The sequence below is a fragment of the Monopterus albus genome, unplaced genomic scaffold, assembly GCF_001952655.1.
Source record: "Monopterus albus unplaced genomic scaffold, M_albus_1.0 scaffold89.1, whole genome shotgun sequence".
NCBI lineage: Eukaryota > Metazoa > Chordata > Actinopteri > Synbranchiformes > Synbranchidae > Monopterus > Monopterus albus.
The window spans coordinates 498,196-510,306 of record NW_018127969.1 but is presented as its reverse complement, the minus strand read 5'-3'; the positions used below and the strand labels follow the sequence as shown (position 1 = coordinate 510,306).

The 12,111-nt window shown below is 40.1% G+C and overlaps 1 protein-coding gene across 1 annotated transcript in view; it reads left to right on the top strand.

The window, feature by feature from the left end:
• Positions 1 to 10,440, top strand: part of col7a1 (collagen, type VII, alpha 1) — a 62,048-nt gene extending 51,608 nt beyond the window's left edge. Inside the window, exons 111-119 of the mRNA XM_020607746.1 lie at positions 1,788 to 1,865; positions 2,343 to 2,396; positions 2,540 to 2,588; positions 2,835 to 2,843; positions 4,916 to 4,999; positions 5,333 to 5,458; positions 7,792 to 7,923; positions 8,320 to 8,502; positions 8,583 to 10,440. Coding sequence (XP_020463402.1) covers positions 1,788 to 1,865; positions 2,343 to 2,396; positions 2,540 to 2,588; positions 2,835 to 2,843; positions 4,916 to 4,999; positions 5,333 to 5,458; positions 7,792 to 7,923; positions 8,320 to 8,502; positions 8,583 to 8,611 — 744 coding nt within the window. The 3' untranslated portion in view covers positions 8,612 to 10,440. The remainder of the gene's footprint in view (positions 1 to 1,787; positions 1,866 to 2,342; positions 2,397 to 2,539; positions 2,589 to 2,834; positions 2,844 to 4,915; positions 5,000 to 5,332; positions 5,459 to 7,791; positions 7,924 to 8,319; positions 8,503 to 8,582) is intronic.
• The last annotated feature ends 1,671 nt before the right edge of the window (positions 10,441 to 12,111 follow it).

The window sequence follows — 12,111 nt, the reverse complement described above, 5'->3', positions numbered from 1 at the left end:
GACTGACAGTTTGTGGGCCCTGCATTTGACTGGCTTGTCTAATCCTTCATCCTTCATCAAGTAAATAAAGAAATTTGGTGGCAGGAGATCACGGTCATATCGAGTTGCTGTGATGGATGCACCTTTGTTTCCAGACAGACGCTCTCAATTCAACCTAATTTCATTATTTTCTTAAACCAATATATGTTACTTTGGTGCAGCCTGGGAGGCAGAACATCTAATCTGCAAACACAGCGGGATGGAAAAGCAATAAAATAAGACACACTGCAAGATATAAACCTAGATGAATGCAAGATATAGTATAGAGGAGTACTGTATAGGAATATAAAGGAAAATGTGAAATTCACAATGTGCTGTGTGTGCAGGCTATGCAGATATTTCCATTTTGGGGGGTGGGGGGGTGTACCTTTTGATTTACACAACATGCCCTCTTCCCACCATTTTGTTATAATTACAGTCTTTTGGGGTGGGTTTCTTTTAGCTTAGCACATTTAGCCGCTGGGATTTTTGCCCATTCTTCAAAGTGACACTGCTCCTTCAGGTTAGATAGATTGAGTTGGTCTACAGCAATCTTCAAGTCATACCACAGATTTTCAATTGGACTGAGGTCTGGGCTTTAACTAGATCATTCCGAGACATTTAAATGTTTATCTTTAAATCACTCATTTGTAGTTTTAGCACTATGTTTAGGGTCATTGTTCTGCTGGAAGGTGAACCTCTGTCCCAAATGTCTAGCAGATTGAAAAAGGTTTTCCTGAAGAAGTGCCCTGTATTTAGTGCCCCCCATCCTTACTTCAATCCTGATGAGCTTTCTTGTCCCTGCAAGTGAAACCCATGGCATCATGGCGCTGCCACCACTGGGCTTCACTGTGGGAAAGGTGTTCTTGGGGTGATGGGAAGTGCTGGTTTGTGCCACGCTAGCATTTCCATGATGGCCAAAAAGTCTATCTGTGGTCTCATCTGATCAGAGAACCTTTATCCATGTGTTGAATCTCTGATTAATGACCTCTGAGTTTTGGTGGGTGTCCTTCTCTTGTCAGGTTTGCAGTAATACCATATCCTTTCCATTTTGTTCTAATGTATTTAACGATGCTCCGTGTGATATTCAAAGTTTGGGGTTTTTTTTATGATGCAACCCTGATCTATACTTCTCTACAACTTTGTCTCTGCTGTGTTTGGAGAGCTTGCTGGGTTTTATATTGCTTACTTGGTGGTGTTGCAATCATGTGACACCCTGCACACAGATGGACCTGAATCAACTAATTATACATATGGACTCATGATTCAGGCTCTATTATATTTATTTGTTTTATTTTTTGTATGTTTTTATTCCAGTACACCACTTTGGGTTATTTTGTGTGGTCCATTACATCAAATCCAAATGAAAATCAATTTTAATTCCAGGTTACAAAACAGGCAAAATACTAAAGGAGGAGTGAATACTTTCACAAGGCACCGTATGTGATTTAGGAGTACTGTAGGTACAAGACCATCTGTACCAGAACTGCATTATGACAGTATGAAGGGTGTATTTTCTGTAGCCTTGAAAGCGTGTGGATTAAAGCAGCATACAGTACTTAGCAACTTGTTTGGAGAAGATACCAGTGGAAATAGAGTGTAACAAAACATACAGTATGTCCTGAGACTGTGAATGCAGAGACAGTGTATCTGAAAAAAAATTACAATTTCTACTACTTTAACTTTTAATATTTACTTCTGGTTTTTATGCAATGCCCCGTCTACTGCAGATGTGTGTTGTATGTTGTAATGTTGTGCTTGTGTGTCAGGGGGAGAGGGGGCCAATTGGTCCTGCCATGGTCGGTCCACGGGGTATCCCAGGCATCCCAGGAGAGAGAGGAGAGCAGGTTAATGTCACACTCCTTGTGCCTCTTGGTTGATTTCTCTGTAACCAACTTAGAAACTGCTTTCGAGGGTCAGCAAGTTCCTGTGACCCTTATCCAAAACATCTGAATATCATCACACAGCAGTGAGTTAGTCCTTGTCCGTAACATTTTTCAGGGAGACTAAATTCTCTTATTCTAGTGGGCTCCTCTGTGACAGAGCTTTATTGCTTTAACATTTAAATTTTGTATGGACCAAAAAACAGATATTTAAAATGACATTTACATATTATTAAAGGCGTGTAAGTTTAATTTTTGTTAGGACTTCATTAGAATTCCATACAAGGACATAGATCATCATTTTCTGATGTATCTTTATGTCAGTGTTGGTGATTTAGCATCTCACTTAGATCAAGTGCTGCACCTGGTGTCAGTCTAATGAATTGTTGGGCTGCAAGCTTCTCTGTGTTGTGTTTGTCCTAATACCTGTCTGCTCTGCAGGGAGAGATGGGTCTAGATGGAGCCAAGGGAGACAGAGGAGAGCCAGGAATGACGGTCAGTGCTTGATCCTTACTGCAGGGTTCAGTCTGAAGATGCTGACTCCAAACAGCAGACACACACACACACACACATTGATATTGGAGTTGTGTTTGTAACGGTATTTTGCCCTGTTCCCCTCTTTTTTTTTTTGTATTCAGGAGGATGAGATCAGAGAGTATGTTCGCTCAGAGATGACTCAGCATTGTGGTGAGCCTTTCATGCAGCTTGCGTTACTAATTTAGAAGAGTGTTGTCCCCGAGTTGAACTTCAGATGGAAATCACAGCACATGAGTCACAGGCTCAGCTAAACTATAAGAAAGTATAATGGAAAAGAAGATGTGGAGAACCAGAGCAATGCTATGACTCTTCTAAACTGACCTTTTTTTATGCTCTCTCTCTCTCTCTCTCTCTCTCTCTCTCTGCTTTCTTCCCGTCCATCTGTGTGGTCCTCAGCATGCGGAGGTGAGTCAGCCATTCGACTGCATCAAAAGAGAGAACTGTACACAGAAGGGCTGTGATTTAGCAAGTCATACTACACCACATATGCTGCTGCAGATTCTGTACTGAGAACCATCAGTCTCATCTGTAACACTGCCAGTCAAAGGTTCAGTGGGAAAGTGTGTCCAGACTTTTGACTGGTAGTGTATATACACTGATCAGCCATAACATTATAACCACTGACAGCTGAAGTGAATAACATTGACTATGTCATTACAGTGGCACCTGTCAGTGTGTGGGGTATATTAGACAGCAAGTGAACATTCAGTCCTCAAAGTCGATGTGTTGGAAGCAGGAAAAATGGTCAAACATAAGGATCCGAGTGACTCTGACAAGGCCCAAACTGTGATGGTGAGATGACTGGGTCAGAGCATCTCCCACACTGCAGGTCTTGGTGGGTGTTCTTGGTCTGCAGTGGTTAGTACCTACCAACAATGTCTAAGGAAGGATAGACAGTGAACCAACCACAGGGTCATGGACACCCAAGGTTCACTGATGATGAGGTTGATCTACCGTAAATTAAACTTTTAAAAGTCATTCATCCTTTTCAAAAGGTTCCATTTTGTTTGAATCTTTGTTAAAATGGTTGAAAATGAGAAATACTGTACTTTGGTCTCTACGAAGAGAAACATTCGGCAGCTATAGTGGTGATATCACACCTAGAGTGGGGAGGCTGTTGAATGTGTCTAAACAATTCTCTCTAACTTGTCCTCACGACCACAGTTTTCACTGAAAGGTCGACACATTTGTGCTCTTCCTGACAGTGGAACTATGGAAGCAAACAGAGTCACAGAAGATGCACAGTGACACGAGTGCCAACCAACTGCCGCACTGACTCTGTGTATACAGTATAGGGCAGGTGGTCACAATGTTATGGCTGATCAGTGTGCATATGCAAAAGTCAGTGTGCTTGCCATCATTTAGGATTTATGTTTGGTTTAAATGAATGAAAAGCATTGGGTATTTGTATATTGTATAACTGGCTTTGGCATTTATTTGAACAGAGAAACAACAGTGTGAAAAGCACTGTTTGTCTAGGTTCATCTTTACACGCCTTGTTTTGTAATCTTAATATAATTTTGTGATTGGCCTGAAATATCTGTAACTGTGTAGAGATGTTTTGTAACACCTTTTGTGGTACTTCACATCTAAAGTCATCTCTTAGTCTTTGGCTACAAGTCAAGGCCTTTTATGTCTTTTCTTTATGCACAGTTTTGTTTGAATAATTGGATAGATCCAGTGCTATGGCCAAAACCATAGTGTATCAGTATATACTGTAAGTCCTAAAGCAGTTGTCCTGTTTAGGTATTTATGAAAGGATGCAACCACAGTGAGAGAAAACCATATGGAATATATTAAAGTAAATTAATGAAAAGTAAATGAGTGAAAACCTCAAAATGATCAGAAGTTGTAATGCTGTTGAAGCTGTTAATCAATGCAAGACCACATAAGTGTGAAGCAGCAATTGCAGCAGCATGAGCTAAATGGTGGTGAGACAGGCTGTTAATAAATATGCAGTGAGAATGAAGCCAAAACAAACATTTCACTCATGTTTATCCTTGCCTAAGAACCCACTTACATGTTCCATAATGAACAATTCAGTAATGGTCTGAGTCTGCAGTCTTCAGTTGAACCAACATGGATTTCAGTTGGACTCAAGTCAAAACAGTTTGACTCGAGTGAGACACAAGTCCATATAGAAGCGGCTTGAGTCCATAGAGGATTACAACCAGTTTTTGGACCACTGCCTCATGTTGACCACCCTTGCAAAAACTTGGTACAGTAAATCCTTTTAGCTGGTGTGTATGCTGGAACTGTGGACTGATTTTTGTGGTGCTTTGGGGTTGTCACCGTTTCATATGGTTTACTACCGGAGTTTTATGTCCTTCGCCTTTTTTCTTCATCATTGTGCCTTTCTGGCCCTCCTTGTCTCCCTCCTATGTAACACTTGCCTGGTCCCTCTCACCTCCCTGAATCCTGAATCTACAACCTTGGTGTCCCCATTTGCTCCTCCTTGTCCTATCTGGCTCTCTCAGGTTCAGGCCCAGACACTCAGTTCCAGCCCACGGTCAGGGCTCGGCCTGCACGAGAACAGCAACTGGTCATGAAGGGTCAGGAGGGTGAGTGTGTACGTCCATCACTCTGCCTGTTGGCTTCGGTCTGTTTGTCTGTCTCTGTGTCATTAACATGGTGGTGCTGCATCCAGAGACCTCTGTATACTAGGTGCTTTATTCATGAAGGAAAACACAGGGCTCTATTTGTATTTTATGTATCTGACTGACACGTTGTATATCCTGTATCACTTGTCACTTCCGGACAAATACTATAGTAGGGTAGGCTGTGTTTAACTGACTGTTCTGTACCTGTATCATAGCTGAGAGCACTCGCTCTACCTGAAGCCTGCAGGTTGAACTGAACAATCTCTGACCTGTTTGGCTTTGCTCTTCTTTCAGGCCGTGAGTTGCATGTTGTGGTGAACACCAACGACCCAGACTACGAGCACATCTACTCCATTGAGGCCTATGATGAGCCCTTGGACGACCTGCTCTACTTCACTCCTCCTGTCAATCAGAGTGACGGTACTGTGCCTTTCATGCTGTGTGCGTTGATACAGTGCCTTGCGAAAGTATTCGGCCCCCTTGAACTTTGCGACCTTTTGCCACATTTCAGGCTTCAAACATAAAGATATAAAACTGTAATTTTTTGTGAAGAATCAACAACAAGTGGGACACAATCATGAAGTGGAACGAAATTTATTGGATATGTCAAACTTTTTTAACAAATAAAAAACTGAAAAATTGGCCGTGCAAAATTATTCAGCCCCCTTAAGTTAATACTTTGTAGCGCCACCTTTTGCTCCGATTACAGCTGTAAGTCGCTTGGGGTATGTCTCTATCAGTTTTGCACATCGAGAGACGGAAATTTTTGCCCATTCCTCCTTGCAAAACAGCTCAAGCTCAGTGAGGTTGGATGGAGAGCATTTGTGAACAGCAGTTTTCAGTTCTTTCCACAGATTCTCGATTGGATTCAGGTCTGGACTTTGACTTGGCCATTCTAACACCTGGATATGTTTATTTGTGAACCATTCCATTGTAGATTTTGCTTTATGTTTTGAATCATTGTCTTGTTGGAAGACAAATCTCCGTCCCAGTCTCAGGTCTTTTGCAGACTCCATCAGGTTTCCTTCCAGAATGGTCCTGTATTTGGCTCCATCCATCTTCCCATCAATTTTAACCATCTTCCCTGCCCCTGCTGAAGAAAAGCAGGCCCAAACCACGATGCTGCCACCACCATGTTTGACAGTGGGGATGGTGTGTTCAGGGTGATGAGCTGTGTTGCTTTTACGCCAAACATAACGTTTTGCATTGTTGCCAAAAAGTTCGATTTTGGTTTCATCTGACCAGAGCACCTTCTTCCACATGTTGGACAGGGAAGATGGTTCAAATTGATGGGAAGATGGATGGAGCCAAATACAGGACCATTCTGGAAGGAAACCTGATGGAGTCTGCAAAAGACCTGAGACTGGGACGGAGATTTGTCTTCCAACAAGACAATGATTCAAAACATAAAGCAAAATCTACAATGGAATGGTTCACAAATAAACATATCCAGGTGTTAGAATGGCCAAGTCAAAGTCCAGACCTGAATCCAATCGAGAATCTGTGGAAAGAACTGAAAACTGCTGTTCACAAACGCTCTCTATCCAACCTCACTGAGCTCGAGCTGTTTTGCAAGGAGGAATGGGCAAAAATTTCCGTCTCTCGATGTGCAAAACTGATAGAGACATACCCCAAGTGACTTACAGCTGTAATCGCAGCAAAAGGTGGCGCTACAAAGTATTAACTTAAGGGGGCTGAATAATTTTGCATGCCCAATTTTTCAGTTTTTTATTTGTTAAAAAAGTTTGACATATCCAATAAATTTCGTTCCACTTCATGATTGTGTCCCACTTGTTGTTGATTCTTCGCAAAAAATTACAGTTTTATATCTTTATGTTTGAAGCCTGAAATGTGGCAAAAGGTCGCAAAGTTCAAGGGGGCCGAATACTTTCGCAAGGCACTGTATATGTTTTCAAAATAAGGGTACCCTGGCTTAAGCAGAACCAAGTTGACCAACATGTTGTGTGACTATGATGGAAATCAGAAATGTTTATAACTGTTCCAAAGAGCCACACTGGAAGGCAGAGGGAGTGAAAAGACACCTGTCATAGAGAGAGGGAGAGACATCATATGGATAAATCAATATAGGGATAACTGTTCATTTTTAAACAGTCTCCTCTGGAAAACATTCATAGTGTTGCATTTGGTTGTTCACATGAAAAGTGACAGAAACAGCTTAAGAGCAAAAATAAGAGCTCCAGAGAGAGGTTCTCTCTTTTTTTTCTCATTATAACTGGCTATATATTATGGCAAAGTCTGTGATTTTCAAAACAGTAAAATGCTACTTTAATAATAAAAAAAAATCACAATGGAAATAATATGGATAAGGTTAATAAATACTGGGATTTAACTTTAGCTGATTTTAGTCACCTAACAATGACCCTGACATAAATCGAGTTTACATGCTACCACTTTCGTTTCATGTGATAAACAGAAGATGGCATGTCGAATTTTTGCTCATGTCCCATAATTCAGTTTGTTCAATCAGCACAAAAATCCAATTTGTGCCGTAGAAGCCTCTTATATTATTTCATGACAGAATGAGACTATATTGGCCGGGCATACATTATTTCTGACACAGCCTGATTGAGGCACAAACCACAGAGTCAATTGTATATCTTGTTGATCTTTACCTCCGCCCCCAGTGTTATCACATTGTCGTTTTCTCTTTTTTCTGTTTCTTATATGTGTTCATACTTTTTTCTGTGTGTCTGTTCATGTGTGTCCTATATGTTGTGTGTGTGTGTTGACAGGTAAGGCTGTCAATGTTGAACCAAACAAATTAGCCACTGCTGATGTTCAGAAAAAAGAAACAGCTAAAGTGACACTTCTGAAAGCAGCCCAGTCCAAATCAGTCAGGTCCAAGAGGAAAGTCAGAGAGGAAGGTAAATCAGCTCTGCTGTCGTCCTGTTTTGGGATTTATTAAAGTCTAATTCTGCCGTCCAGCATGGTGTCTGGCCCTCCTCGCATGTCTTAGGCTGTATTGGCCTTCTGATCTTGAATTAGAAGAATATGCATCCAGTAAATTAAAATAAAGAATAATAGAATAAAGAACTGAATGAAAATGTTACTAATGTGCTGCATTGCATCTATATGTAAAATTACTGAAATAAACAGGTTGGTTTTGATCTTATTGGCTGTGAGTGCTTGTTGTTTGTCCCCTGTTGCTACTTAACACTGCCCTGTCTCCACTGTTTCTTGCCTTTTCTGCCCTTTTCTCATTGTGCATGCCTTTTTGTATCTATGTGTGCACATTCTTCATGTGTGTGTGTGTTTTGCAGCTCCAGCAGATGTGTGCCAGCTGCCCATGGAGGAAGGGAGCTGTGGACGATACACCCTACGCTGGTACTTTAACAATCAGGTTCAGGCCTGCAGACCCTTCATTTACAGCGGCTGTGAAGGCAACAACAACCGCTTCCTCCACCTGGAGGAGTGCGAGCAGGTTTGCCTTGGAGAGACTGAAGGTACAACAACAAATCTACACACACAGTAGTTTTTGTCAGGTATTGAACATATGCAGACTAAATAATGATCTGTTGTACAGGTCCTCGTCCCTTGAAGACAGCACGGTGATTGTGGTCAGCTCCTCCTTTTCCACAGGAATGTTAGTCTCAAATATAGCTTAGCTACATTTAGCTAGGCTATACTTGGCTTTTATAGATCATTATTTTGTCAAACGTTAAAGATCAGTTTTGTTTTTGTTTATTTATTGTTTCTTTAAGTCCAACCAAACCATACCCTGGTTTCAGAGGGAATACCAGTGTGCCTCCCTGGTTTACATTCTACAAACCATGCAAAAAAAAAAAAAAACGTGTTTAACATTTTGCACACTGGAGACAAAGTGTGCTTCCTTTCTTTTAAACATCACCCTGATTTTCCCAGTTTAGCTTTGCCACGGTACTGAGGTACTTTAGTACCTTTATCAGTTACATGTTACGCACAGGTAATAGAACCAGTGCCTGCATACTTATTATTTAACCAGTTCAAATGATCTGATTAGACTTCAGTCTGAAAACTGAAATTTCTGGCTGTTTGTAAATGATGGTTAAACTTTATACAATTCATCAATCCTTTGAAAATCAAAATTCTTTGTAACAATTTTCAACCTGTATACAGTAAGTTTTATGTTCCCTTGGCACTATTCTTCCACTTTTTGATATTTACAAGTTTCACTTTTTTCTTAGTATCTAAAGAAGTATTTTCTGATTTTAAAGGAAACACATACAGCCTTATTACATATTCACAGCAGCAAGCATTTGTTGCACTTCATTGTTTTTAAAAGGTTTGCTCGTGGTGATGGTGGATACAGATTGTTTTACAATGTTTACAATATTACTGTATTGTGCCTTTGTGAAAGTCCCTGATTAGCCTGGTTGCATTAAGAAGGAAAAGGTCTACATGCATTATGACCAGTGTTCCTCTATGCTAATAAGGGTTTCTTGTGTTCACTTAAACCCTAAAGATTTCAGTCTGATACAGCATTGTGTAGATGCAAGCTGAAACAATCACAGCCTGCTTCTAACGCTGTGCATCTGGTTGCCTTAAAAAAAAATCAGAAATAGTGATTTGAAGACTTCCATTAAAGCTGATTGGAGTTTAGTTTACTATGACTCATCTCTGTAGCTGCCTTTGTGATCATGACGTTGGTGCCTGAATTGTCATGTGTCAAAGGAGAAAACCTTGAACTCATGAAAGCTGCATTAAGGAAGAGAAACACAGGTAGACACTCAGCACCACTGATTGGCAGGCATGTACCAGCACATTTTGTTAAATTGCAGGACAAACTACACCCTATTATGAACTTCAACCATTGTTACTCGGATGTTATATAATAAGGTGCTTTTATTATTTTGTTCCCTCCCTGTAGCGAAGCACCCCGAATTGTGGTTTCTGAAAAGCAATTTCCTCATTGTTAATAAGCATTTCAAAGTTTTTTTTCTAATGATAATTTTATTGTAATTTTCCTTTACATAGAAAAACAGCAGTCAACTAAATAAAGTAACAATGTCTTTCCAGATAGTTTTTTGATTGGTAACAAAACTAAGGTATTTACTGTAGTGGCATCTCACATCTCGATACAATACAATAATAACTACACAATCACACATACAGTACATTGGGTTATTACCAGGGATATAGTTTTTATCGGTTTTATTCCATATGAAGAATCAAGCACAATATTCTGCCAATGTTTTGTACATTATATTTTTATTATTTGGGGGAAGTTGTGTCTGATCATTACTGCATGTTTACCAGCCAGAGAAAAGGTGCTATTTTTAAAGGTATTTTTATACTGTTTATTGAAGATGAAAGCTTCTATTTTTTGTGTGGTACAAACCATTGTATTTCTGTTGTATTATGGGACATTTTAATAAGCATTTCTAATAAACCCAAGGTTGAGTAACAACAGAGTCGTTGTGTTCTCTCTTTTTATCTCTTAATCCTTTTCATTTTTAAGCAGGTTAGCTTGCACAGCACTTTCAGTGACAACACTTTTAAAACTCATGTAACTTTGGGAACCTGTAACCTTTTTCATTAGCAAACAGTCTGACAACTAAGATGAAATGTTATGGTCTCTGGTTGATTTAAATGATGCTGACACTTTGTTTCTTGATTTGATCTCTGTCTGTTCATGTGCATACAAGAATAGAATAGTGTGTGTGTGTGTGTGTGTAATTGATTGATTTAGATGTGCTAATTTCACCAGCAAATTTTATTAATAACAGGATTTTCTGCTTGTTGGCTCTGACTCCTCCTCCCTTGGTTTTTCCATGCTCTCTGCCCTCAGTTGATTTCCCCTGGTGAGAGAGACACTGACTCCATATCCACTTCATCACATTTCACCAGACCTCATGCAGCTTTGTCTACACCTCGTCCTACACCTGATTTAATTTCAAAAGTTATCTCGGTCAGTGCCCTGTTGTGCTGTAGACTTGCATGTGTAGGCACAGGGTGTGTGACGGCTTTAACAAATTGTGCACACAGCTACAAAGACGAGATCATGGCACGCTGACATTGATTGTAGATAAATAGGGGGAAACGGCTTCTAGGCATCTATAAAAATGTGCTTTAACACTTTTTAACTTTCAAAGCGTTGGCATCTTGTGAGACCACAGTGTGAGGATGCTGTAACACTCTGTGTCACTTAAGTGTGATGGGCCTGAAGCATTAAAGCTTCATCATCCAGGTCCACTTACTGTATGTAATGAACTGTTTGATGACTCGCTCAGCTCATAAATCTAATGACCCATGTTTAAGTGTTGAGGATAATGGTGGGGGACATTTTTTGGAAATGCTTTGTTTTACACAAACACTTACTTGTAACATAACAGAAATAGAATTCTGCTTGTGCTTCACATACACTACACATACATTTTAAAGGTTTTGCCCTCTTGCCTTGTCTTGACTCCTCTTGTCTGTGATGTCTACGTTTGTCTGTGTGTGGGTACTGTATGTGTGTGAATACTCACTGTCACACACGAGTATTTCATCATGATTTGTGTGTTAGAGACACATTTCACATATCCTAAAAATAGCAGCTGTCACTGATTTCAGCAGCGTAGCCAGTCAGCTTTACACAAGGCACCAAAGCTTTTAGAGCTGTCTCACAAGATTTTGAAAGGACATATGATGATAGTAGCTGTGGATGGGGATTTGGGGGGTCTAGTTTCTAAGAGATTAACTGCAGACTGAGGTTTCTACAAAACAAAGGGATCATTAATAACCTTATCTAATTTGATGGTCACTCCGATACCTCTGGGTTGTCTCTCTAAACACACAGATACATTGATTTTGTGATTCAAGGTTATCCTTCACAGATCTGTGTGTTCTTGTACTTGTTATATAGTGAGGACCTAAAATGTTTGGGTTTTTTTGCTACAGAATGAGGACATTTTTAGAAAGTGAGGATATTTTGGCCGGTCCTCACTTTGTGAAACACCTTTTAAAGGGTTAAGACGTGGTTTTAGGGTTCAGGTTAGGTGGTTTAGGTGCATTTAGGTCTGATGGTTAAGTATTAGGGTAAGAGGCTAGGGAATACATTATGTTAGTCAGTGTCCTCACAAAGATAGAAG